This window comes from Oncorhynchus masou, chromosome 14 (genome assembly GCF_036934945.1).
Source record: "Oncorhynchus masou masou isolate Uvic2021 chromosome 14, UVic_Omas_1.1, whole genome shotgun sequence".
Classification (NCBI taxonomy): Eukaryota; Metazoa; Chordata; class Actinopteri; order Salmoniformes; family Salmonidae; genus Oncorhynchus; species Oncorhynchus masou.
Genome location: NC_088225.1, coordinates 33,766,086 through 33,793,478, shown reverse-complemented (window position 1 = coordinate 33,793,478; position 27,393 = coordinate 33,766,086). Strand labels below are relative to the sequence as shown.

The 27,393-nt window shown below is 51.8% G+C and overlaps 1 protein-coding gene and 1 long non-coding RNA gene across 2 annotated transcripts in view; both read right to left on the bottom strand.

The window, feature by feature from the left end:
• Positions 1-1,536: 1,536 nt before the first annotated feature.
• On the bottom strand, positions 1,537-2,401 carry LOC135554783 (uncharacterized). Its single transcript, XR_010457741.1, has 2 exons — positions 1,902-2,401; positions 1,537-1,728 (listed from the first exon to the last, which is right to left on the bottom strand). It is a non-coding gene; the product is annotated as an uncharacterized LOC135554783 (long non-coding RNA).
• A 454-nt stretch (positions 2,402-2,855) lies between these two features.
• LOC135554780 (myosin-11-like) overlaps positions 2,856-27,393 on the bottom strand; it is an 83,145-nt gene continuing 58,607 nt past the window's right edge. The window contains 14 exon segments of the mRNA XM_064987211.1: positions 2,856-3,233; positions 7,459-7,631; positions 7,880-7,988; positions 11,918-12,126; positions 15,326-15,449; positions 17,911-17,996; positions 18,249-18,377; positions 20,114-20,275; positions 20,696-20,742; positions 21,128-21,195; positions 21,197-21,282; positions 21,483-21,695; positions 24,553-24,697; positions 25,085-25,188. Of these exon segments, the coding sequence (XP_064843283.1) occupies positions 3,011-3,233; positions 7,459-7,631; positions 7,880-7,988; positions 11,918-12,126; positions 15,326-15,449; positions 17,911-17,996; positions 18,249-18,377; positions 20,114-20,275; positions 20,696-20,742; positions 21,128-21,195; positions 21,197-21,282; positions 21,483-21,695; positions 24,553-24,697; positions 25,085-25,188 (1,878 nt within the window). The 3' untranslated portion in view covers positions 2,856-3,010.

Sequence of the window (27,393 nt, the reverse complement as noted above, 5' to 3'; positions counted from 1 at the left end):
TCTCTGTGTAGCTGGGACCTCGGTGTGGTCTGACCTTTATTAAAGAAGTCTCTGTGTAGCTGGGACCTCAGTGTGGTCTGACCTTATTAAAGATGTCTCTGTGTAGCTGGGACCTCAGTGTGGTCTGACCTTATTAAAGAAGTCTCTGTGTAGCTGGGACCTCAGTGTGGTCTGACCTTATTAAAGATGTCTCTGTGTAGCTGGGACCTCAGTGTGGTCTGACCTTATTAAAGATGTCTCTGTGTAGCTGGGACCTCAGTGTGGTCTGACCTTATTAAAGATGTCTCTGTGTAGCTGGGACCTCAGTGTGGTCTGACCTTATTAAAGATGTCTCTTTCTACTGCTCAGGTACCGGTAATAGACCTCAGCCCATTCAGTTCTAGCCAATGATATAGCGTCAACGCCAAACAAACTAACATTTAGCCCCAACTACCCTCCCCCCGTGGTCCTAGGAAATGTAGTAGATCTGAAAGTGTTGGCTAGATGGGAGTAGCAACGCAATATGGTACATAACACCACCTTGTCCTCTGAGGCTTGGTGTCACCATGTTAATACCTATCCAATCCTTACAGATTTACCAAGTGCCCAGAGCTAGGCGATAAGTGGAAGAGATGAATAATATCAGTTGGCTGCTCAGTTCAGGACTTTTGCCATCCAGGAGTATAAAAAGTTACCAATTCTGTTTCAATTTAGGAAGTAAACTGAAATAGTTTTTTATTTTTATTGAGAGGCAATTGGAATGTCCGTTTATTTCCAGGATTGACTGAATTGAAATGGAACTGAGCCCAACCATGAAAGAATGACTGAATTGAAATGGAACTGAGCCCAACCATGAAAGAATGACTGAATTGAAATGGAACTGAGCCCAACCATGAAAGATTGACTGAATTGAAATGGAACTGAGCCCAACCATGAAAGATTGACTGAATTGAAATGGAACTGAGCCCAACCATAAAAGTAACCTTGTTCTGTGATGAGGCATGACATATGATTACTTCAAGGAAACGTGTTTTATGTTACAAAATACATGTAAGGGTTGATTCACTTGCTTTGGGTTCTTACTGTTTCCCTATATGGTACTAGTATAGGATGTAAGAACATGGAATGAGTGTGTTTATAATGGGAGTGGATACCTAGGTGTGACTGTTACTGCTTGTTGCTCAGGGGGTAGAATGTATGAAGCAATATCATTTGAAACATTTCTTGCTTTAAAAAAACAACACCAACTCAGTGTGGATGGGGGTGTGTCTTGTTTCTGTGAATCAGGAAGTCACAGAGATGGACACCCAATGAGATGTCATGTTGTTGCTTTGTGTAGCCACTCACAAGCTTCTGTACTAAAATATACACAGTTTTTCCCCATGAAATATGTGTTTCATCCTGGGATGCTTCTTCCTGTATCTAATAAGGCATGTTGGGTTAAATGTGTCTGACCCAACGGTCCTCAATAAAACTGACTTGGTGAAAGAGATGTCTTTTTCTTTTTTTTTTTTTTGCTGTTGAACAAAATCCACAGACAAGAACACACGATTGTGGTGATTTGAAAGTAGTTTATAGCATTTTAAAATATATATTTAGGTGTTTTCACAAACAATTCAGCCTCATAACCCATGACACTGGATGGTACTGAAAGACATGTAGACCATTGTAGCCTGGGCACCAGTCTGTCTGTGTCCTGTAGGATTGTAGCCTGGGCACCAGTCTGTCTGTGTCCTGTAGGATTGTAGCCTGGGCACCAGTCTGTCTGTGTCCTGTAGCCTGGGATTGTAGCCTGGGCACCAGTCTGTCTGTGTCCTGCCTGGGCACCAGTCTGTCTGTGTCTTGTAGGACTATTGTAGCCTGGGAGTCTGTCTGTGTCCTGTGAAGACTTGTAGTGTCTGTGTCTTGTAGACTATTGTAGCCTGGACACCAGTCTGTCTGTCATGAGTTGATATGATAGCACAAACAGATCTGGGATGAGGCTAGTATGATTGTAGAATAAACAACATTTTATGTGAACCTAAAATCAACGTAGATCGTAGCAGTAGGACTGTAGTGTGTGTGTGTTCATCAGTAAGGGACCCAGCACACAGACTGATATCTGATTAAATATATCTGTAGACAGTATTGTCCCTGGGTTTAACTCTATATCAACTCCATTCACATTAAATACCCAGATTAAAGATATTGTTTATTTTAACATATAGCCACTGCTTGAAAATATAATCAAATAAAAGTAGAGAGAAAAACAATCTTTAAGCTATAACTTCAGATATATATTATGACGTCTGCAATAAGCTATAACTTCAGATTAAAACAGCTCACACTGTACTTTGTGAAATTTTGGTGACACAAAGCTATTGTCACAGACAGGTGAGGCATAAAAAGGGGGCGGGGTATAAGAACTTTAGTAGGGATGGAAGGGAGGGAAGAAGGGAGGGGAGGGAAGAAGGGAGGAGGAGGGGAAGGAGAAGGGGGAAGGGAGGAGAAAAGGAAGAAGGAGGGAAGGGGGAAGAAGGGGAAGGGGAGAAAAGGAGGGAGGGAAGAAGGATGAGAAAAGGAAGGAGGGAAGAAAGGGAGGAGAAAAGGAAGAAGGGAAGAAGGGAAGAAGGGAGGAGAAAAGGAAGAAGGGAAGGGAAGAATGGGAGATGAAAAGGAAAAGGGAAGAAGGGAGGGAAAAGAAGAAGGGAAGGGATGGAGGAGAGGAAAGGGAGGAGAAAAGGAGAAAGGGAGGAAAAGGAAGAAGGGAAGGGAAGAATGGAGGAGAAAAGGAAGGAAGGGAGGAGGAAGAAGGGATGAGAAAAGGAGGGGAGGGAGGAAGAGGGAAGGGAAGAATGGAGGAGAAAAGAAGGGAAGAGGGAGGGAGAAGAGGAAGGGAAATGGAAGGAGAGAAAGATAAAAGGAGGAATGGAAGGAGAGGAAAAGAGGGAGGGATAAAAGACAGGAAATGGAAAGATGTATTGAGGGAAGTCAGGGAAGGACAGGAAGAAGGATGGACAGTGTTTAAAAGGAGGGGTGAGACTTTGTCCCTCTACTCTTCCGGCAGGGTTCCGCTGATGTCCTCTGGAGGCGGGGTGGACGAGAACAGAGGCTCCTCCTCTTCTGGAACGTTGTCTGTGTTCTCAGAATTCCCACCATTCCCTTCGTTATCCCCAGCTCTGCTCCTCCGGCTCCCGGTCCTACTGAGGCTGACATTCCCAATGCTCCCCACGCGACGAGGACTGCTGCTGAAAGATGACTCCCCTCCTCCTCGCCTGGGAAGGACGGGAATGTCGGGGAAATAATGGAATTAGAGGCAGAGGGAAGAGGCAGGATAGAAGGCCGTATTGGAGGAAGAGAAGAAAAAGTTAGAATTTGGAGAGGGAAGAAGAAGAGATGCCAGAAGAAGAAGAGATGCCAGAATCAGACAAAGAGGAAATGAGTTAAGTTAGAGGTATAGTTGGTTTCCAGAGCCATGTAAGAAACATATGTGTCTGGATGGTTAGACCTTAAACACTGTTGGAAGAACTGGAAGAAAAGGCTGCTATAGAAGAGGAGGGTTTAGAGGTGAAGACAGAGGATGAATGAGAGACCAAGGGTTAGCTAAAGTCTGAGGAGTTTAAGTTGTGGAAGAGATTGAGGAAGAATTTAAGGTAGATTTTGAGGAAGGCTTTAAGGAAGAATTTGAGGAAGAGTTTGAGGAAGGCTTTAAGGAAGAATTTGAGGAAGAGTTTGAGGAAGGCTTTAAGGAAGAATTTGAGGAAGAGTTTGAGGAAGGCTTTCAGGAAGAATTTGAGGAAGAGTTTGAGGAAGAATTTAAGGAAGATTTTGAGAAAGGTCATCACATCAAAAGTCTTGTTTTTGAATTAGCTGCAGAGTTTCTGTAGATTCCCAAGTCAAGTAATGATGTGAGTATTAAGTTGATTGCTATATACAGGCCAGGTGTAAAGATGACTCAGCTACTATAGAGGCAGACAGAGAAGCGTTTGAGGGCTAGTTAATATCTAAAGGACAGGTTTGAAGAGGTGTCAGAGTCAGAGACAGAAGAGGAAGAGAAAGAACATCAACATCATAAACGGTCTTGTTTTGGCTGGTCTTATATACAGGCCAGGTGTAGAGTTATATTGTCTACTATATACAGGTCAGGTGTAGAGTTATATTGTCTACTATATACAGGCCAGGTGTAGAGTTATATTGTCTACTATATACAGGCCAGGTGTAGAGTTATATTGTCTACTATATACAGGCCAGGTGTAGAGTTATATTGTCTACTATATACAGGCCAGGTGTAGAGTTATATTGTCTACTATATACAGGCCAGGTGTAGAGTTATATTGTCTACTATATACAGGTCAGGTGTAGAGTTATATTGTCTACTATATACAGGCCAGGTGTAGAGTTATATTGTCTACTATATACAGGCCAGGTGTAGAGTTATATTGTCTACTATATACAGGCCAGGTGTAGAGTTATATTGTCTACTATATACAGGCCAGGTGTAGTGTGTTGTATTTAAGTGATAATGTCCAAGGAGCCATTACTGGCTGACAACGTTCTTATCCCTTGCTAGCTAACTGCTGCTAACTTACACGCTGACCCCACCGCTTGCGTCATGTGCCACGAGCGTTGCAAAATAAATGTACACATACATGTTATTCAATCATTTAATCCAAACTGCTTGCGAGCGTCAACTAGAGTCTGCGTAGCGTCAACTAGCGTCTGCGCAGCGTCAACTAGCGTCTGCGTAGCGTCAACTAGCGTCTGTGTAGCGTCTGCGTAGCGTCAACTAGCATCTGCGTAGCGTCTACTAGCGTCTGCGTAGCGTCTACTAGCGTCTGCGTAGCGTCAACTAGCGTCTGCGTAGCGTCAACTAGCGTCTGCGTAGCCAGGCACTAGTAGAACTTGGTTCTTTTTTTGACGCTTAAAGCGCTGTAAGTCCCGCCTCTCCCATGTCCTCATTGGTTTTTAGCAACATATACCCACGTGGGTGATTGAAAGATGAACCTGAGGACCATTTCGAATCTCACCATACCTTCTCTGCTATGCAATCTGGTTTCAGAGCTGGTCATGGGTGCACCTCAGCCACACTCAAGGTCCTAAACAATATCTTAACCGCCATCGATAAGAAACATTACTGTGCAGCCGTGTTCATTGATCTGGCCAAGGCTTTCGACTCTGTCAATCACCACATCCTCATCGGCAGACTTGACAGCCTTGGTTTCTCAAATGATTGCCTCGCCTGGTTCACCAACTACTTCTCTGATAGAGTTCAGTGTGTCAAATCGGAGGGTCTGCTGTCCGGACCTCTGACAGTCTCTATGGGGGTGCCACAGGGTTCAATTCTTGGACCGACTCTCTTCTCTGTATACATCAATGAGGTCGCTCTTGCTGCTGGTGATTCTCTGATCCACCTCTACGCAGACGACACCATTCTGTATACTTCTGGCCCTTCTTTGGACACTGTGTTAACAACCCTCCAGGCAAGCTTCAATGCCATACAACTCTCCTTCCATGGCCTCCAATTGCTCTTAAATACAAGTAAAACTAAATGCATGCTCTTCAACCGATCGCTACCCGCACCTACCCGCCTGTCCTACATCACTACTCTGGACGGCTCTGATTTAGAAAACGTGGACAACTACAAATATTTAGGTGTCTGGTTAGACTGTAAACTCTCCTTCCAGACCCATATCAAATATCTCCAATCCAAAGTTAAATCTAGAATTGGCTTCCTATTTCACAACAAAGCATCCTTCACTCATGCTGCCAAACATACCCTTGTAAAACTGACCATCCTACCAATCCTCGACTTTGGCAATGTCATTTACAAAATAGCCTCCAAAGCCCCATATACTACCCACCATTGCAACCTGTACGCTCTCGTTGGCTGGCCCTCGCTTCATACTCGTCGCCAAACCCACTGGCTTCATGTCATCTACAAGACCCTGCTAGGTAAAGTCCCCCCTTATCTCAGCTCGCTGGTCACAATAGCATCTCCCACCTGTAGCACACGCTCAAGCAGGTATATCTCTCTAGTCACCGCCAAAACCAATTCTTTCTTTGGCCGCCTCTCCTTCCAGTTCTCTGCTGCCAATGACTGGAACGGACTACAAAAAGCACTGAAACTGGAAACACTTATCTCCCTCACTAGCTTTAAGCACCAACTGTCAGAGCAGCTCACAGATTACTGCACCTGTACATAGCCCACCTATATTTTAGCCCAAACAACTACCTCTTTCCCTACTGTATTTAATTAATTAATTTATTTAGCTCCTTTGCACCCCATTATTTTTATTTCTACTTTGCACATTCTTCCATTGCAAATCTACCATTCCAGTGTTTTACTTGCTATATTGTATTTAGTTTGCCACCATGGCCTTTTTTCTCATTTGCTCACATCGTATATAGACTTGTTTATACTGTATTATTGACTGTATGTTTGTTTTACTCCATGTGTAACTCTGTGTCGTTGTATGTGTCGAACTGCTTTGCTTTATCTTGGCCAGGTCGCAAATGTAAATGAGAACTCGTTCTCAACTTGCCTACCTGGTTAAATAAAGGTGAAATAAATAAATAAAAATAAAATAAATAAACACTCCAGTCCAGTTGGTGGTGGTAATGCACCTTAAAGTTGGTTGCCAACCGCCATATAAAGTCCAGAAGAAGACGAAGGAGAGATTCTGGCTAGAAATGAACTCGGTTTACCCTTTAATCTGTGGATTAGTGTTCAGAGTAGAGGACCTTGTGCATTTCAGGTAAAATAACAACCCAATGTTCATATCCCAGGACAAATTAGGTAGCGACAGCCAGCTAGCTCGCTAAATTGCCATGAATGTTTCATGCATTTCGACCTGTCTCCAAATGAATGTAGTTGGTTCAGAGTTTGTTTTGATATTTCAACCTGCGTGTCCTGGTCACGTCGGGTGTGGATAGACAAAACAAAAAAAACATGCAGCGCACGACAGCGTCAGTCGGCATGTTGTCGCGCATGTTGCGCGGTCTCGGCAGTCGGCATGCATGTTGCGCGCCCGGTCTAGTCGGCATGTTGCGCGCCCGGTCTAGTCGGCCATGTTGCGCGCCCGGTTGTCGGCGCGCCCGGTCTAGTCGGCATGTTGCGCGCCCGGTCTACAGTCATGTTGCGCGCCCGGTCGTCATGCCACGTGTGCAGCCAGATCAACAGCAACGTTGCTGCATTTGTTTTTAGCTGTTTTTCTCTTGACATTTATTTGTATACATCCATAACAACGAGCTAATGAGGCGAGATTTCACCTGGCATAGAAAATGTGCTCTCTCATCAGGACACTGTTGTTCAGAGGAGCTAGCTAACAACACCGCTAACACAATCACTTCAAATTGAACGAGCTGCATTTCTACTATGGCTGTAACCTTGTCAAACAACTTCACAGCACCTACCTGATGTAAAAACATCATCTCGAGGTGGACTTCAGTGTGATGTCTGCATAGTGTTGTATTTAGCCAGGCGGAATAACCTGTGTGTACCTGAGTTTGCTCTTCAGGGCCGACACCTCCCTACCGAGGGCGTCGTTGGCCTCGGAGGCCTCGTCCAGTTCTCTCTGTAACTTCCTGCGTCCCGCGGCAACCCGTTGAGACTCCTCCTCCGCCTCCTCCAGCTGACGCTTCAGCTGCTTCACACGCACGTTAGCCTTCTCCGCCTAGTCACACACACACACACACACACACACACACACACACACACACACACACACACACACACACACACACACACACACACACACACACACAGGAATGCGTGCGCACACACACAAGCAATGGAATGGACACACACACACACAAGGGAAGGAAGACAAAAAGCAAACTCAAAAATAAATTTTAAAATTGAAGGATATGTGTTGGAATGTGTGTTTATGTGCATATGTGTGTGTGTGTGTGTGTGTGTTACCTGGTCCTTGTACTGCTCTGCCTGTTTCCTGTCTTCCTCCATCTGGATGGTCAGATCCTTCAGTTTCTTCTCTTTCTGACGCGTTGCTTTAGCGTTGGTCTGTCTCTCTCTGGACACACACAGACACACCAGAACCTTACAGCTGTCTCTCTCTGGACACACACAACAACAAACTAGAACCTAACAGCTGTCTCTTTCTGGACACACACACACACACACACACACACACACACACACACACACACACACACACACACACACACACACACACACACACACACACACACACCAGAACTAGAACCTGACAGCTGTCTCTCTCTGGACACACACCAAGCCAGAACTTTACAGCTGATATATATTTTACTTAACCTTTCTTTAGGCAGGGAGTCCCATTGATGTCCTCTACCAACAATCTGAATTGTCAGAAAGGTACCAATGCATCCAACTGTAATGATGACTACACTATCCATTCCATCACTATAGTATTACTATTGGGCTTATAACCTCACCGGACAGTTTATTAGGTACACCCATCTAGTACCAGGTCCAGTTTGTTAGGTACACCCATCTAGTACCAGGTCCAGTTTATTAGGTCCAGTTTATTAGGTCCAGTCATCAGTTTATTAGGTACACCTTCAGTTTATTAGGTACACTCATCTCGTACCAGGTCCAGTTTATTAGGTACACCCATCTTGTACCAGGTCCAGTTTATTAGGTACACTCATCTCGTACCAGGTCCAGTTTATTAGGTACAGTCATCAGTTTATTAGGTGCACCCATCTAGTACCAGGTTCAGTTTATTAGGTACACCCATCTTGTACCAGGTCCAGTTTATTAGATACAGTCATCAGTTTATTAGGTGCACCCATCTAGTACAGGGTCGGACCTTCCTTTGCCTCCAGAACAGCTTGAATTCTAATATAATAATAATAATATATATTCTTCGGGGCATTCTACAAGGTGTCGAAAAACGTTTCACAGGGATGTTGGTCCATGACATCACGCAAGTCTCTGCAGATTGGATGGCGGTACACTCATACTGGGAACAGTCCGTTCCATCTCATCACAAAGATATTCTATTGGGTTGAGGTCTGGGGACTGGTCTGGGGACTGACCTGGGGACTGACCTGGGGACTGACCTGGGGACTGACCTGGGGTCTGGTCTGGGGACTGACCTGGGGACTGACCTGGGGACTGACCTGGGGACTGACCTGGGGACTGATCTGGGGACTGACCTGGGGACTGGTCTGGGGACTGACCTGGGGACTGACCTGGGGACTGACCTGGGGACTGATCTGGGGACTGACCTGGGGACTGGTCTGGGGACTGGTCTGGGGACTGACCTGGGGACTGACCTGGGGACTGACCTGGGGACTGGTCTGGGGACTGACCTGGGGACTGACCTGGGGACTGACCTGGGGACTGGTCTGGGGACTGACCTGGGGACTGACCTGGGGGACTGACCTGGGGACTGGTCTGGGGACTGACCTGGGGACTGGTCTGGGGACTGGTCTGGGGACTGGTCTGGGGACTGACCTGGGGACTGGTCTGGGGACTGGTCTGGGGTCTGACCTGGGGACTGACCTGGGGACTGACCTGGGGACTGGTCTGGGGACTGACCTGGGGACTGGTCTGGGGACTGACCTGGGGACTGACCTGGGGACTGACCTGGGGACTGGTCTGGGGACTGGTCTGGGGACTGGTCTGGGGACTGACCTGGGGACTGGTCTGGGGACTGACCTGGGGACTGGTCTGGGGACTGGTCTGGGGTCTGACCTGGGGACTGACCTGGGGACTGACCTGGGGACTGGTCTGGGGACTGACCTGGGGACTGGTCTGGGGACTGACCTGGGGACTGACCTGGGGACTGACCTGGGGACTGACCTGGGGACTGGTCTGGGGACTGACCTGGGGACTGGTCTGGGGACTGACCTGGGGACTGACCTGGGGACTGACCTGGGGACTGGTCTGGGGACTGGTCTGGGGACTGGTCTGGGGACTGACCTGGGGACTGGTCTGGGGACTGACCTGGGGACTGGTCTGGGGTCTGACCTGGGGACTGGTCTGACCTGGGGACTGACTGGGGACTGCCCTGGGGACTGACCTGGGGACTGACCTGGGGACTGACCTGGGGACTGGTCTGGGGACTGACCTGGGGACTGACCTGGGGACTGACCTGGGGACTGGTCTGGGGACTGGTCTGGGGACTGACCTGGGGACTGGTCTGGGGACTGACCTGGGGACTGGTCTGGGGACTGACCTGGGGACTGGTCTGGGGACTGGTCTGGGGTCTGACCTGGGGACTGACCTGGGGACTGACCTGGGGACTGACCTGGGGACTGACCTGGGGACTGGTCAGGGGACTGGTCTGGGGACTGACCTGGGGACTGGTCTGGGGACTGGTCTGGGGACTGACCTGGGGACTGACCTGGGGACTGGTCTGGGGACTGGTCTGGGGACTGGTCTGGGGACTGACCTGGGGACTGACCTGGGGACTGACCTGGGGACTGACCTGGGGACTGGTCTGGGGACTGACCTGGGGACTGGTCTGGGGACTGACCTGGGGACTGACCTGGGGACTGGTCTGGGGACTGGTCTGGGGACTGACCTGTGGACTGGTCTGGGGACTGGTCTGGGGACTGACCTGGGGACTGGTCTGGGGACTGGTCTGGGGACTGGTCTGGGGACTGACCTGGGGACTGACCTGGGGACTGACCTGGGGACTGGTCTGGGGACTGGTCTGGGGACTGACCTGGGGACTGACCTGGGGACTGACCTGGGGACTGACCTGGGGGACTGGGGACTGGGGACTGACCTGGGGACTGACCTGGGGACTGACCTGGGGACTGGTCTGGGGACTGACCTGGGGACTGGTCTGGGGACTGACCTGGGGACTGGTCTGGGGACTGACCTGGGGACTGGTCTGGGGACTGGTCTGGGGACTGACCTGGGGACTGACCTGGGGACTGGTCTGGGGACTGACCTGGGGACTGACCTGGGGACTGATCTGGGGACTGGTCAGGGGACTGAACTGGGGACTGGTCTGGGGACTGACCTGGGGTCTGGTCTGGGGTCTGACCTGGGGACTGATCTGGGGACTGATCTGGGGACTGATCTGGGGACTGACCTGGGGACTGACCTGGGGACTGACCTGGGGACTGGTCTGGGGACTGACCTGGGGACTGACCTGGGGACTGACCTGGGGACTGACCTGGGGACTGACCTGGGGACTGGTCTGGGGACTGGTCTGGGGACTGACCTGGGGACTGATCTGGGGACTGACCTGGGGACTGATCTGGGGACTGACCTGACTGACCTGGGGACTGACCTGGGGACTGGTCTGGGGACTGACCTGGGGACTGACCTGGGGACTGACCTGGGGACTGACCTGGGGACTGACCTGGGGACTGGTCTGGGGACTGGTCTGGGGACTGACCTGGGGACTGATCTGGGGACTGACCTGGGGACTGATCTGGGGACTGGTCTGGGGACTGGTCTGGGGACTGATCTGGGGACTGACCTGGGGACTGGTCTGGGGACTGATCTGGGGACTGGTCTGGGGACTGGTCTGGGGACTGGTCTGGGGACTGGTCTGGGGACTGGTCTGGGGACTGATCTGGGGACTGGTCTGGGGTCTGGTCTGGGGACTGACCTGGGGACTGACCTGGGGACTGGTCTGGGGACTGGTCTGGGGTCTGGTCTGGGGACTGACCTGGGGACTGACCTGGGGACTGACCTGGGGACTGACCCTCTTTTATATAGCAAGCCACGGCCACGCGACCTGTAGGAAGGATGCGTTTTTGGTGAATGGGGTGGTGCACCTAATAAACTGTCCAGAGAGTGTATATTTACCTACCTTGCCTGTTGCATTGAGATCAAGTTCTTTATGTAGTTCATCATGACCATGTGAGTAAGAACTACATTTCCCATCATCCTCTCCTGCCCCCACCTGTTCTCCAGCCTGAGCTGTTCCTGTCTCCTCCCCCTCTCCTCCTCTCCTCTCCTCGCATCCCCCTCTCCTTCATCTCCTGTCCTCACCTGTTCTCCAGCTCCAGCTGCTCCTCCAGCTGGTGTAGTTTGGCCTCCAGGGCGGCGATGGAGGATTTGAACTTTGACCTCCCCTGACCCTCCATCTCCTGTAGCTTGACCTTCAGATCCTTGTTCTGCCTCTCGAGCTGCTGTCTGGCGCCCTCACTGCTTTGGGAGGAACTACGCTCAGCCTGCAGCTCACTGCTCAACTGGTCCACCTAGGGGGAAGGGATAGAGAGACGCACACATCATCACTTTAGAGAGGGGGTCATGGGAGGAAGAGGTTAGGACCAGGGGGAAGAGATAGGAGATACCCTCTGGTCTGACAGTGAAGGGAAGAGGAGGTAGGGAGACAGTAAAGGGAAGAGGAGTGAGGGAGACAGTAAAGGGAAGAGGTATGGAGAGAGTAAAGGGAGACAGTAAAGGGAAGAGGTAGGGAGACAGTAAAGGGAAGAGGTATGGAGACAGTAAAGGGAAGAGGTATGGAGACAGTAAAGGGAAAAGGTATGGAGACAGTAAAGGGAAGAGGTAGGGAGACAGTAAAGGGAAGCGGTAGGGAGACAGTAAAGGGAAGCGGTAGGGAGACAGTAAAGGAGACAGTAAAGGGAAGAGGTAGGGAGACAGTAAAGGGAAGAGGTATGGAGACAGTAAAGGGAAGAGGTATGGAGACAGTAAAGGGAAGAGGTATGGAGACAGTAAAGGGAAGAGGTATGGAGACAGTAAAGGGAAGAGGTATGGAGACAGTAAAGGGAGACAGTAAAGGGAAGAGGTAGGGAGACAGTAAAGGGAAGAGGTATGGAGACAGTAAAGGGAAGAGGTATGGAGACAGTAAAGGGAAAAGGTATGGAGACAGTAAAGGGAAGAGGTAGGGAGACAGTAAAGGGAAGCGGTAGGGAGACAGTAAAGGGAAGCGGTAGGGAGACAGTAAAGGAGACAGTAAAGGGAAGAGGTAGGGAGACAGTAAAGGGAAGAGGTATGGAGACAGTAAAGGGAAGAGGTAGGGAGACAGTAAAGGGAAGAGGTAGGGAGACAGTAAAGGGAAGAGGTATGGAGACAGTAAAGGGAAGAGGTAGGGAGACAGTAAAGGGAGACAGTAAAGGGAAGAGGAAGGGAGACAGTAAAGGGAAGAGGTAGTAAAGGGAAGAGGTATGGAGACAGTAAAGGGAGACAGTAAAGGGAAGAGGTAGGGAGACAGTAAAGGGAAGAGGTATGGAGACAGTAAAGGGAAGAGGTATGGAGACAGTAAAGGGAAGAGGTATGGAGACAGTAAAGGGAAGAGGTATGGAGACAGTAAAGGGAAGAGGTATGGAGACAGTAAAGGGAGACAGTAAAAGGGAAGAGGTAGGGAGACAGTAAAGGGAAGAGGTATGGAGACAGTAAAGGGAAGAGGTATGGAGACAGTAAAGGGAAAAGGTATGGAGACAGTAAAGGGAAGAGGTAGGGAGACAGTAAAGGGAAGGGTAGGGAGACAGTAAAGGGAAGCGGTAGGGAGACAGTAAAGGAGACAGTAAAGGGAAGAGGTAGGGAGACAGTAAAGGGAAGAGGTATGGAGACAGTAAAGGGAAGAGGTAGGGAGACAGTAAAGGGAAGAGGTAGGGAGACAGTAAAGGGAAGAGGTATGGAGACAGTAAAGGGAAGAGGTAGGGAGACAGTAAAGGGAGACAGTAAAGGGAAGAGGAAGGGAGACAGTAAAGGGAAGAGGTAGTAAAGGGAAGAGGTATGGAGACAGTAAAGGGAAGAGGTAGTAAAGGGAAGAGGTATGGAGACAGTGGAGACAGTAAAGGGAAGAGGTATGGAGACAGTAAAGGGAAGAGGTAGTAAAGGGAAGAGGTATGGAGACAGTAAAGGGAGACAGTAAAGGGAAGAGGTATGGAGACAGTAAAGGGAAGAGGTAGTAAAGGGAAGAGGTATGGAGACAGTAAAGGGAGACAGTAAAGGGAAGAGGTAGGGAGACAGTAAAGGGAAGAGGAAGGGAGACAGTAAAGGGAAGAGGAAGCGAGACAGTAAAGGGAAGAGGTAGGGAGACAGTAAATGGAAGAGGTATGGAGACAGTAAAGGGAAGAGGTATGGAGACAGTAAAGGGAGACAGTAAAGGGAGACAGTAAAGGGAAGAGGTAGGGAGACAGTAAAGGGAGCCAGTAAAGGGAAGAGGAAGGGAGACAGTAAAGGGAAGAGGTATGGAGACTGTAAAGGGAAGAGGTAGTAAAGGGAAGAGGTATGGAGACAGTAAAGGGAAGAGGTATGGAGACAGTAAAGGGAAGAGGTATGGAGACAGTAAAGGGAAGAGGTAGTAAAGGGAAGAGGTATGGAGACAATAAAGGGAAGAGGTATGAGACAGTAAAGGGAGACAGTAAAGGGAAGAGGAAGGGAGACAGTAAAGGGAAGAGGTAGGGAGTCAGTAAAGGGAAGAGGTAGGGAGACAGTAAAGGGAAGAGGTATGGAGACAGTAAAGGGAAGAGGTATGGAGACAGTAAAGGGAGACAGTAAAGGGAAGAGGTAGTAAAGGGAAGAGGTAGGGAGACAGTAAAGGGAAGCGGTAGGGAGACAGTAAAGGGAAGAGGTAGGGAGACAGTAAAGGGAAGAGGTAGGGAGACAGTAAAGGGAAGAGGTATGGAGACAGTAAAGGGAAGAGGTATGGAGACAGTAAAGGGAAGAGGTATGGAGACAGTAAAGGGAAGAGGTAGGGAGACAGTAAAGGGAAGAGGTAGGGAGATAGCAAAGGGAAGAGGAGGTAGGGAGACAGTAAAGGGAAGAGGAGGTAGGGAGACAGTAAAGGGAAGAGGAGGTAGGGAGACAGTAAAGGGAAGAGGAGGTAGGGAGACAGTAAAGGGAAGAGGAGGTAGGGAGACAGTAAAGGGAAGAGGAGGCAGGGAGACAGTAAAGGGAAGAGGAGGTAGGGAGACAGTAAAGGGAAGAGGTAGGGAGACAGTAAAGGGAATAGGAGGTAGGGAGACAGTAAAGGGAATAAGAGGTAGGGAGACAGTAAAGGGAAGTGGTAGGGAGACAGTAAAGGGAAGAGGTAGGGAGACAGTAAAGGGAAGAAGAGGTAGGGAGACAGTAAAAGGAGACAGTAAAGGGAAGAGGTATGAAGACAGTAAAGGGAATAGGAGGTAGGGAGACAGTAAAGGGAATAGGAGGTAGGGAGACAGTAAAGGGAAGTGGTAGGGAGACAGTAAAGGGAAGAGGTAGGGAGACAGTAAAGGGAAGAAGAGGTAGGGAGACAGTAAAGGGAGACAGTAAAGGGAAGAGGTAGGGAGACAGTAAAGGGAAGAGGTAGGGAAGTCACTGAGTGTCTCTTGGTCTGCACCTCCTCCCTTCACACTACCTAGTGCATACTCTCCTCCCCGTAAACCCTACCTAAAGCACACTCGCATCCCACCTACACACTACCTAGTGTAAACTCCCCTCCTCTCCTACCTGTTGCTGTGTCTTCCGGAGGCGGTCGTGGAGGTTCTCCATGTTGGCCTGCTCCTCCTCCAGCTCTTCCTCTAGCTGGCTGATCTTAGCCTCCAGACGACGCTTCTCATCGGACATCATAGACCTGAGAAGAGAAGGAGGAGGAGAGGAGAGGAGGAGAGAGGAGAGGAGGAGGAGGGAGGAGAGGAGGAGGAGGAGAGGAGAGGAGGAGGAGCAGATGAGCAGAGACTTACAGTATAAATGTCAATAGTCTGCACTGAATTGAATGGGAGAAACTAATGAGTTAAAGGTAAGGCTTAGGTTTAAGTCTTAAGTTTGGGTTAAGGGTTAGGTTTAGGTTTAAGGGTTAAGTTTGGGTTAAAGGTTTAAGGGTTAAGTTTGGGTTAAGGGTTAGGTCTAGGCATTAGGGTTAAGGTTAGTTTTAGGGTATGGTTAAGTTTGGGTTAAGGTTTAAGGGTTAAGTTTGGGTTAAAGGTTTAAGGGTTAAGTTTGGGTTAAGGGTTAGGTTTAGGGGTTAAGTTGGGTTAAGGGTTAGGTTGAAGGGTTAAGCTTGGGTTAAGGGTTAAGTTTAGGCATAAGGGTTAAGGTTAGTTTTAGGGTATGGTTAGGTTTGGGTTAAGGGTTAAGGTTAGTTTTAGGGTAGGGTTAAGTTTGGGTTAATGGTTAGGTTTAAGGGTTAAGTTTGGGTTAAGGGTTAAGTATAGGCTTAAGGGTTAAGGTTAGTTTTAGGTTAGGGTCAAGTTTGGGATAAGGGTTAAGGTTAGTTTTAGGGTAGGGTTAAGTTTGGGTTAAGGGTTAGGTTTAAGGGTTTAGTTTGGGTTAAGGGTTAAGGTTAGTTTTAGGGTATGGTTTAGGTTAAGGGTTAGGTTTAGGCATAAGGGTTAAGGTTAGATTTGGGGTATGGTTTAGTTTGGGTTAAGGTTAGTATTAGGGTATGGTTAAGTTTGGGTCAAGGGTTAGGTTTAGGCATAAGGGTTAAGGTTAGTTTTAGGGTAGGGTTAAGTTTGGGTTAAGGGTTCAGTTTAGGCTTAAGGGTTAAGGGTAGTTTTAGGGAAGGGTTAAGTTTGGGTTAAGGGTTAGGTTTAAGGGTTAAGTTTGGGTTAAGGTTAGTTATAGGGTATGGATTAGTTTGGGTTAAGGGTTAGGTTTAGGCATAAGGGTTAAGGTTAGTTTTACGGTATGGTTAAGTTTGGGTTAAGGGTTAAGTTTGGGTTTAGGGTTAAGTTTGGGTTAAGGGTTAAGTTTGGGTTAAGGTTAGTTTTAGGGTATGGTTAGGTTTGGGTTAAGGGTTAGGTTTGGGTTAAGGGTTAGGTTAGTTTTAGGGTAGGGTTACGTTTGGGTTAAGGGTCAGGTTTGGATTAAGGGTTAAGGTTAGTTTTAGGGTAGGGTTAAGTTTGGGTTAATGGTTAGGTTTAAGGGTTAAGTTTGGGTTAAGGGTTAAGTATAGGCTTAAGGGTTAAGGTTAGTTTTAGGTTAGGGTCAAGTTTGGGATAAGGGTTAAGGTTAGTTTTAGGGTAGGGTTAAGTTTGGGTTAAGGGTTAGGTTTAAGGGTTAAGTTTGGGTTAATGGTTAAGGTTAGTTTTAAGGTATGGTTTAGGTTAAGGGTTAGGTTTAGGCATAAGGGTTAAGGTTAGTTTTTGGGGTATGGTTTAGTTTGGGTTAAGGTTAGTATTAGGGTATGGTTAAGTTTGGGTCAAGGGTTAGGTTTAGGCATAAGGGTTAAGGTTAGTTTTAGGGTAGGGTTAAGTTTGGGTTAAGGGTTCAGTTTAGGCTTAAGGGTTAAGGGTAGTTTTAGGGTAGGGTTAAGTTTGGGTTAAGGGTTAGGTTTAAGGGTTAAGTTTGGGTTAAGGTTAGTTATAGGGTATGGATTAGTTTGGGTTAAGGGTTAGGTTTAGGCATAAGGGTTAAGGTTAGTTTTACGGTATGGTTAAGTTTGGGTTAAGGGTTAAGTTTGGGTTTAGGGTTAAGTTTGGGTTAAGGGTTAAGTTTGGGTTACAGGTTAGGTTTGGGTTAAGGTTAGTTTTAGGGTATGGTTAGGTGTGGGTTAAGGGTTAGGTTTAAGGGTTAAGGTTAGTTTTAGGGTATGGTTAGGTTTGGGTTAAGGGTTAGGTTTGGGTTAAGGGTTAGGTTAGTTTTAGGGTAGGGTTACGTTTGGGTTAAGGGTTAGGTTAGTTTTAGGGTATGGTTAGTTTTGGGTTAAGGGTCAGGTTTGGATTAAGGGTTAGGTTAGTTTTAGGGTATGGTTACGTTTGGGTTAAGGGTTAGGTTAGTTTTAGGGTAGGGTTAGGTTTGGGTTAAGGGTTAGGTTAGTTTTAGGGTATGGTTACGTTTGGGTTAAGGGTTAGGTTAGTTTTAGGGTAGGGTTAGGTTTGGGTTAAGGGTTAGGTGTTAACAGTACTGAGGATGTTGTCACATGTCCAGATGTTCTACATCAATACAGATGAAGGAAAAGAGATGAGGTCTGTGTCCCATATTACGTCCTATTCCCTTTATAGTGCACTACTTTAGACCACGGACCAATGGACTATAGGGTGGCATTTGGGACATTGTCTAGGGGACCTTTTAAAAGTAGCCTACAAACTCACTTCCCAGAGTTGCTGGCCAGATCCTCAGACATCTCATCTCTCTCTGTCTCGGCCTGCTTACGAGCCCTCTCTGCCGCAGCCAAGTCCTACAGGGGGTCAAAGAGTGAAGAGATGGAGGAGGAGAGAGGGGGGGCATGTTAGGAGACAAGAACAGGAGAGAGGCAGAGTGAAGGTTCTAGTGATGTGTGTATCACAAGGCAAGATTCTCCCATGTTAACATATTCTGTGTCCAAAGAGAAAGAGAGAGAGGGGGGGGGGGACAGGGAGAGAGAGGGGGAGGGAGAGAGGGGGAGAGAGGGGGGGAGGGAGAGACAGAGGGAGAGAGGGGGGGACTGTACCTCCTGTAGCTGCATGAAGCTGGCCTCCAGGGTCTTGGCTCTCCTCTCGGACTCCCTGGCTGAGGACAGTACCTCCTTCTGGGCTGCACGGGAATCCTCCACCTCCCTCTGGAGCTCCTTCATCTGGGCCTGAGGAGGAGGGAGGAGGAGAGGAGGAGCAGGGAGGAGGAAAGGAGAAGGAATAGGAGCCGGAGAGAGGGAGAAAAGGGAAGCCATTAGTGGAGAAATGCTAAACGGACCCAGGATCAGCGTCTAGACTGTCTAGAGACAACTTCCCCCTACATCCAGGACCAGAGTCTACAGACAACTTCCCCTACATCCAGGATCAGAGTCTATAGACAACTTCCCCCTACATCCAGGATCAGAGTCTACAGACAACTTCCCCCTACATCCAGGATCAGAGTCTATAGACAACTTCCCCCTACATCCAGGATCAGAGTCTACAGACAACTTCCCCCTACATCCAGGATCAGAGTCTATAGACAACCTCCCCCTACATCCAGGATCAGTCTACAGACAACTTCCCCCTACATCCAGGATCAGAGTCTACAGACAACTTCCCCCTACATCCAGGATCTCAGTCTATAGACAACTTCCCCCTACATCCAGGATCAGATTCTACAGACAACCTCCCCCTACATCCAGGATCAGATTCTACAGACAACTTCCCCCTACATCCAGGATCAGATTCTACAGACAACTTCCCCCTACATCCAGGATCAGAGTCTACAGACAACTTCCCCCTACATCCAGGATCAGAGTCTACAGACAACTTCCCCCTACAGCCAGGATCAGAGTCTACAGACAACTTCCCCCTACATCCAGGATCAGAGTCTACAGACAACTTCCCCCTACATCCAGGATCAGAGTCTACAGACAACTTCCCCCTACAGCCAGGATCAGAGTCTACAGACAACTTCCCCCTACATCCAGGATCAGATTCTACAGACAACTTCCCCCTACATCCAGGATCAGAGTCTACAGACAACTTCCCCCTACATCCAGGATCAGAGTCTACAGACAACTTCCCCCTACATCCAGGATCAGAGTCTACAGACAACTTCCCCCCTACATCCAGGATCAGAGTCTACAGACAACTTCCCCTACATCCAGGATCAGAGTCTACAGACAACTTCCCCCTACAGCCAGGATCAGAGTCTACAGACAACTTCCCCCTACATCCAGGACCAGAGTCTACAGACAACTTCCCCCTACATCCAGGATCAGAGTCTATAGACAACTTCCCCCTACATCCAGGATCAGAGTCTACAGACAACTTCCCCTACATCCAGGATCAGAGTCTACAGACAACTTCCCCTACATCCAGGATCAGAGTCTACAGACAACTTCCCCTACATCCAGGATCAGAGTCTACAGACAACTTCCCCCTACATCCAGGATCAGAGTCTACAGACAACTTGCCCCTACATCCAGGATCAGAGTCTACAGACAACTTCCCCCTACATCCAGGATCAGAGTCTACAGACAACTTCCCCCTACATCCAGGATCAGAGTCTACAGACAACTTCCCCCTACAGCCAGGATCAGAGTCTACAGACAACTTCCCCCTACATCCAGGATCAGAGTCTACAGACAACTTCCCCCTACATCCAGGATTAGAGTCTACAGACAACTTCCCCCTACATCCAGGATCAGAGTCCACAGACAACTTCCCCCTACATCCAGGATCAGAGTCTACAGACAACTTCCCCCTACATCCAGGACCAGAGTCTATAGACAACTTCCCCTACATCCAGGACCAGAGTCTATAGACAACTTCCCCCTACATCCAGGATCAGAGTCTACAGACAACTTCCCCCTACATCCAGGATCTCAGTGTTGTTCCTCTGTGGTGTGTGACTGACCTGTATCTTGCGCAGCTGTTTGACGGCCTCTTCACGCCCCCTACTGGTGGCTTCCACCTGGTCCTCCAGATCATTCACCTCTCCTTCCAGCTTCTTCCTCCCTGCTGTCGCCCCCGCACGCTGCCTCCTCTCCTCCTCCAGCTCACCCTCCAGCTCACGCACCTGGAGGAGAGGGAGGGAGGAGGGAGAGAGGGAGGGAGGGAAGGGAGAGAGGAGGGGGAGAGGAGGGAGGAAGAGGCAGAGAGGTTAGAGGGCTGTCACCCCCACATGCTGCCTCCGCTCCTCCTCCAGCTCACGCCCCAGGAGAGAATGAGGGAGATTAGACACCCCCTCTCCTCCTCTCCTTCCCCTGGTCCTACCTGTTTCCATAGTTGTTTCTACCTCTCCTCCTACTGTCTCCTTCTCTCCTCCCCCTTACTCCTCCTCTCTCTCCTCCCCCTTTCTCCTCCTCTCCTCCTTCCCTGTCTCATTCTCCCCTGTCTCCTCCTCTCCTCCTTCCCTGTCTCATTCTCCCCTGTCTCCTCCTCTCCTCCCGTCTCCTCCTCCCCTCCCCTGTCTCCTCCTCCCCTAACCGTCTCCTACCTGTTTCAGTAGTTGTCTCCTCCTCCCCTCCCCTGTCTCCTCCTCCCCTCCCGTCTCCTCCTTCCCTGTCTCCTCCTCTCCTCCCGTCTCCTCCCCCCCCCCTGTCTCCTCCTCTCCTCCCGTCTCTTCCTCCCCTCCCGTCTCCTCCGTCCCTGTCTCATTCTCCCCTGTCCCCTCCCCGTCTCCTACCTGTTTCAGTAGTTGTCTCCCTCCTCCCCCCCCTGTCTCGTCTCGTCCCGTCTCCTCCTTCCCTGTCTCCTCATGGCCTGCGTGTTGACCTCCTCCTCCCCTCCCCGTCTCCTCCCTGTCTCCTCCTCCTCCCGTCTCCTCCTCCCCTCCCAGCTCCTCCTTCCCTGTCTCATTCTCCCCTGTCCCCTCCCCGTCTCCTACCTGTTTCAGTAGTTGTTTCTCCTCTCCTCCCCTGTTCGTCACGTCCCTGCAGGTCTCTGTCATACTGTGTCTTCATGGCCTGCGTGTTGACCTCCAGACGTAGCTTAGCAGAGCTCGTCCTCCAGCTCCTCCATCTGGGTCCGCATCTCATCCAGTACCGCCTCCAAACCTCGCTTTGTCTTCTCCAACTCATGGACCTGGCCAACCCACAACACAATCAGTCACAATCAACCTGACAACAGGGGCACGAGAGAGAGAGAGAGACAAAGAAAGAGAGAGCTTGATGGAGAAAGGGAGAGAGTGAAAGAGAGGGAGAGAAAGGGAGATAGTGAAAGGGAGATAGTGAAAGGGAGAGAGTGAAAGATGAAGAGAGCGAGAGAGATACAAACACACTCACATTCTTCCCGACATCGTCCTTGGAGCTGACCAGGTCCTCCATCTCTGCCCTGAGGGCCTTGTTGCTTCTCTCCTGCTCCTCAAGGGAGCCCTGCATCTCCTCCAAGGCCCTCCCCAGAGCCAGCGCCCGCGTCTCCTTCTCTCTGGCCTCCGCCTCCGCTCGGTCACGCTCCTCAGCATACTTACCGGAGATGGAACGCTCCTCTGCTAGCATCTGGGAGAGGGGAGGAGAGGTGGGAGAGGGAGGAGAGGAGGGAGGGAGGAGAGGAGGGAGGGAGGAGAGGAGGGAGGGGGGAGGGGAGGAGGGAGGAGGAGGGAGGGGGAGGGAGGGGAGGGAGGGGGAGGAGGGAGGAGGGAGGGGAGGAGAGGGAGGGGGGGGAGGGGGAGGGGAGGGGAGGGGAGGGAGGGAGGAGGGAGGGGGAGGGAGGGGGGGGGAGGGAGGGAGGGGAGGGGGGAGGGAGGGAGGGAGGGGGAGGGAGGGAGGGAGGGAGAGGAGGGAGGGAGAGGGGGAGGGGGGAGGGAGGGAGGGAGGGAGGGGGAGGGAGGGGGAGGGAGGGGGAGGGAGGGAGGGAGGAGGGGAGGGAGGGGGAGGGAGGGGAGGGAGGGAGGGAGGGAGGGAGGGAGGGGGGAGGAGAGGAGGGGAGGGGGAGGAGGAGGGGGAGGAGGGGGAGGAGGGAGGGAGGGAGGGAGGGAGGAGGGAGGGGAGAGGGGGGAGGGAGGGAGGGAGGGAGGGGGGAGAGGGGGAGGAGAGGTGGGAGGGAGGGAGGAGGGAGGGGGAGGGAGGGAGGGGAGGGGGAGAGGTGGGAGGGAGGGGGGGAGGGGGGAGGGAGGGAGGGAGGGAGGGAGGGGAGGGAGGGAGGGAGGGAGGGAGGGGGAGGAGGGAGGGAGGGGGAGAGGAGGGAGGAGAGGAGAGGGAGGGGAGGAGAGGAGAGGGAGGGAGGGGAGGGAGGGAGGGGGGGAGGGAGGGAGGAGGAGGGAGGGGAGGGAGGGAGGGAGGGGGGGGGAGGGAGAGGGAGGGAGGGGAGGGAGGGAGGGAGGGAGGGAGGGGGAGGGGAGGAGGGAGGGAGGGAGGGAGGGAGGGAGGGAGGGAGGGAGGGGAGGGAGGAGGGAGGTGGGAGGGAGGGGGGGAGGAGGGAGGAGAGGAGAGGTGGGAGGGGGGAGGAGGAGGAGGGAGAGGGAGGAGGAGGGAGGGAGAGGAGGGAGGGAGGGGAGAGGGAGGGAGGGGAGGAGGGAGGGAGGGAGGGGGAGGAGGGAGGGGGAGGGAGGGAGGGAGGAGAGGGAGGGAGGGAGGGAGGGGGAGGAGAGGAGGGGAGGGGGGGGAGGAGGGAGGGAGGAGGGAGGGAGGGAGAGGGGGAGGGAGGGAGGAGGAGGGAGGGAGGGAGAGGGGAGGAGGGAGGGAGGGAGGGAGGGAGGGAGGGAGGAGGGAGGGAGAGGTGGGAGGGAGGTGGGAGGGAGGAGGGAGGGGAGGGGAGGGGGAGGGAGGAGGGGGGAGGGAGGGAGGGGGAGGAGAGGGAGGGAGGGGGAGGGAGGGAGGGAGGAGAGGGGAGGGAGGGAGGAGGGGGGGAGGGAGGGGAGGGAGGAGAGGGAGGTGGGAGGGAGGGGAGGGAGGGAGAGGGGAGGGAGGGGGGAGGAGGGAGGGAGGGTGGGTGGGGGAGGAGAGGAGGGAGGGGAGGGAGGGAGGTGGGGTGGGAGGGAGTTGGAGGGAGGGAGGGAGGGAGGGAGGAGAGGAGTGGTGGGGAGGGAGTTGGGAGGGAGGGAGGGAGGAGGGAGGGAGGGGAGGGGAGGAGAGGGGAGGGAGGGAGGGGGGAGGAGAGGAGGGAGGGAGGGAGGAGGAGGGGGAGGGTGGGGGGAGGGTGGTGGGAGGGAGGGAGGGTGAGGGAGGAGGTGGTGGAGGGAGGGAGGGAGGGAGGGAGGGAGGGAGGGAGGGAGGGGGGAGGGAGGAGGGGAGAGGAGGGGAGGGAGGGAGGAGGGAGGGGAGGAGGGAGAGGTGGAGGAGGGAGGGAGGGGAGAGGTGGGAGGGGAGAGGAGGGAGGGAGGGAGGGGAGGGAGGAGAGGTGGGGAGGAGGGAGGGTGGGGGAGGGGAGGGGAGGGAGGGAGGGAGGGAGAGGGAGGAGGGAGGGAGGGTAGGGGAGGGAGGGGGGAGGAGAGGGGAGGGAGGAGGAGGAGAGGGAGGAGAGGAGGGAGGGAGGGAGGGGATAGGAGGGAGGAGAGAGGGGAGGAGAAGTGGGGGAGGGAGGGAGGGAGGGGGAGGGAGGGAGAGGGGGAGGGAGTGGTGGGAGGGAGGGAGGGGGGGAGGGAGGGAGGGAGGGAGGGAGGGGGGAGGGAGGGAGAGGGGAGGAGAGGGAGTGGTGGGAGGGAGGGAGGGAGGGAGGGGGGAAGGGAGGGAGGGAGGTGTGGGGGGAGGGAGGGAGAGGGGAGGAGAGGTGTGGAGGGAGTTGGGGAGGGAGGGAGGGGGGGAGGGGAGGGAGGAGAGGAGAGTGGTGGGAGGGAGTTGGAGGGAGGGAGGGAGGGAGGGAGGGAGGGAGGTTGGGGGAGGAGGGAGGGAGAGGAGGGAGGAGGGAGGGAGAGGAGGGAGGGGGAGGGAGGGAGGAGAGGAGGGAGGGAGGTGGGGGGAGGGAGGGAGTGTGGGGGAGGAGGAGGGAGTGGTGGGAGGGAGTTGGAGGGAGGGAGGGAGGAGAGGAGGGAGTGAGAGGGGAGAGAGGAGGTGAGAAAATAACAGATTTTCACAGGTGGAGGCAAAGATAATAGCTGTTAAAGGTTGGCAAGACAGCACAAACAGATACGGAACCAGGCTAAGAAATGATATCTGTTGTGTGGAGGGTGTTGGGTTGATTATGACACTTGTTCTTACTGACTTCACTTTCTTAATTGCCCCTGAGGGGATAAATTAAAAGTTGAATTGAGTTGAATTGAATTGGATTGAATTTAACTGAGTTGAATCGATTTGAGTTGAATGAAGTTGAATTGAGTTGAAATGAATTGAAATGAGTTGAATTGAATTGGATTGAATTGAACGGAGTTGAATCGATATGAGTTGAATGAAGTTGAATTGAGTTGAATGGACTACTCACCTGGTCAAACTTCCTCTGTTTCTTCTCCAGGTTGGAGACCAAGGTTCTCTGGTTGTCCAGGTCCATCAGAATGTCCTCCAGTTCCTGCTGTAGTCTGATTCTGCTCTTCTCCAGTTTATCACAGACACACACCTTCTCCTCATACCTACACACACACCATGGAGGAGTAGCATGTATACCTACGGTTAGTTATATATATATTATATACAGTATGTCTATACAGATGCAGGATCTTCATTTGATCAGTATTGTCGCAGAAAAAGAATCCTGCAGCAACAGGATTTGAACGTTTAAAGTCCATAATGTTGCTAATAGCTAGTCCCCCCCAAAAAGTGCAATACTATTAATATAACCGTGTGTTGTTTTCCAGTGAATTTATTTAAATCACAAAGATCATCTGCTCATTCCTGCCGTGCAGGAAAATTCTCAGCAACAAATTGAGTGATCAAATTAAGATCCTACATATGTTTTATTCTAAATATATATAACTATTATATACAGTATATTTATCATGTATGTGTAATTGTCGTACTGTGCGTTGGCAGCCTCCAGGTCTCTCTGCAGGCGTTTCTTGCCCTCCTCCAGGAGTTCCACTGTTCCCTGCTGCTCATCCAGATGCTTCTTACAGTCAGACAGCTGAAGAGAGAGAGAGAGGGTCAAAGGTCAAACTCTATATTCTCTTTCTGTAAGAGACCTGCATGTTGAGGCTGGAGGCCTGTCTCTCTACTGACCTGCATGTTGAGGCTGGAGGCCTGTCTCTCTCTACTGACCTGCATGTTGAGGCTGGAGGCCTGTCTCTCTACTGACCTGCATGTTGAGGCTGGAGGCCTGTCTCTCTCTACTGACCTGCATGTTGAGGCTGGAGGCCTGTCTCTCCACTGACCTGCATGTTGAGGCTGGAGCCCTGTCTCTCTCTACTGACCTGCATGTTGAGGCTGGAGGCCTGTCTCTCTACTGACCTGCATGTTGAGGATGGAGGCCTGTCTCTCTACTGACCTGCATGTTGAGGCTGGAGGCCTGTCTCTCTCTACTGACCTGCATGTTGAGGCTGGAGGCCTGTCTCTCCACTGACCTGCATGTTGAGGCTGGAGGCCTGTCTGTCTACTGACCTTCATGTTGAGGCTGGAGGCCTGTCTCTCTCTACTGACCTTCATGTTGAGGCTGGAGGCCTGTCTCTCCACTGATCTGCATGTTGAGGCTGGAGGCCTGTCTCTCCACTGACCTGCATGTTGAGGCTGGAGGTCTGTCTCTCCACTGACCTGCATGTTGAGGCTGGAGGCCTGTCTCTCCACTGACCTGCATGTTGAGGCTGGAGGCCTGTCTCTCTACTGACCTGCATGTTGAGGCTGGAGGCCTGTCTCTCTCTACTGACCTGCATGTTGAGGCTGGAGGCCTGTCTCTCCACTGACCTGCATGTTGAGACTGGAGGCCTGTCTCTCCACTGACCTGCATGTTGAGGCTGGAGGCCTGTCTCTCCACTGACCTGCATGTTGAGGCTGGAGGCCTGTCTCTCCACTGACCTGCATGTTGAGGCTGGAGGCCTGTCTCTCTACTGACCTGCATGTTGAGGCTGGAGGCCTGTCTCTCTACTGACCTGCATGTTGGGGCTGGAGGCCTGTCTCTCTCTACTGACCTGCATGTTGAGGCTGGAGGCCTGTCTCTCCACTGACCTGCATGTTGAGGCTGGAGGCCTGTCTCTCCACTGACCTGCATGTTGAGGCTGGAGGCCTGTCTCTCTACTGACCTGCATGTTGAGGCTGGAGGCCTGTCTCTCTACTGACCTGCATGTTGGGGCTGGAGGCCTGTCTCTCTCTACTGACCTGCATGTTGAGGCTGGAGGCCTGTCTCTCCACTGACCTGCATGTTGAGGCTGGAGGCCTGTCTCTCTACTGACCTGCATGTTGAGGCTGGAGGCCTGTCTCTCCACTGACCTGCATGTTGAGGCTGGAGGCCTGTCTCTCTACTGACCTGCATGTTGAGGATGGAGGCCTGTCTGACCTCACTGTCTCTCCACTGACCTGCATGTTGAGGCTGGAGGCCTGTCTCTCCACTGACCTGCATGTTGAGGCTGGAGGCCTGTCTCTCTACTGACCTGCATGTTGAGGCTGGAGGCCTGTCTCTCTACTTACCTGCATGTTGAGGCTGGAGGCCTGTCTCTCTCCACTGACCTGCATGTTGAGGCTGGAGGCCTGTCTCTCTACCTGCATGTTGAGGCTGGAGGCCTGCATGCATTGAGGCTGGAGGCCTGTCTCTCTCCACTGACCTGCATGTTGAGGCTGGAGGCCTGTCTCTCCACTGACCTGAATGTTGAGGCTGGAGGCCTGTCTCTCTCCACTGACCTGCATGTTGAGGCTGGAGGCCTGTCTCTCTCTACTGACCTGCATGTTGAGGATGGAGGCCTGTCTCTCTACTGACCTGAATGTTGAGGCTGGATGCCTGTCTCTCTACTGACCTGAATGTTGAGGCTGGAGGCCTGTCTCTCCACTGACCTGCATGTTGAGGCTGGAGGCCTGTCTCTCTCTACTGACCTGCATGTTGAGGATGGAGGCCTGTCTCTCTCTACTGACCTGCATGTTGAGGCTGGAGGCCTGTCTCTCTCTACTGACCTGCATGTTGAGGATGGAGGCCTGTCTCTCTACTGACCTGCATGTTGAGGCTGGAGGCTGCCTCTCTCTACTGACCTGCATGTTGAGGCTAGAGGCCTGTCTCTCTACTGACCTGCATGTTGAGGCTGGAGGCCTGTCTCTACTGACCTGCATGTTGAGGCTGGAGGCCTGTCTCTCTCTACTGACCTGCATGTTGAGGCTGGAGGCCTGTCTCTCTCTACTGACCTGCATGTTG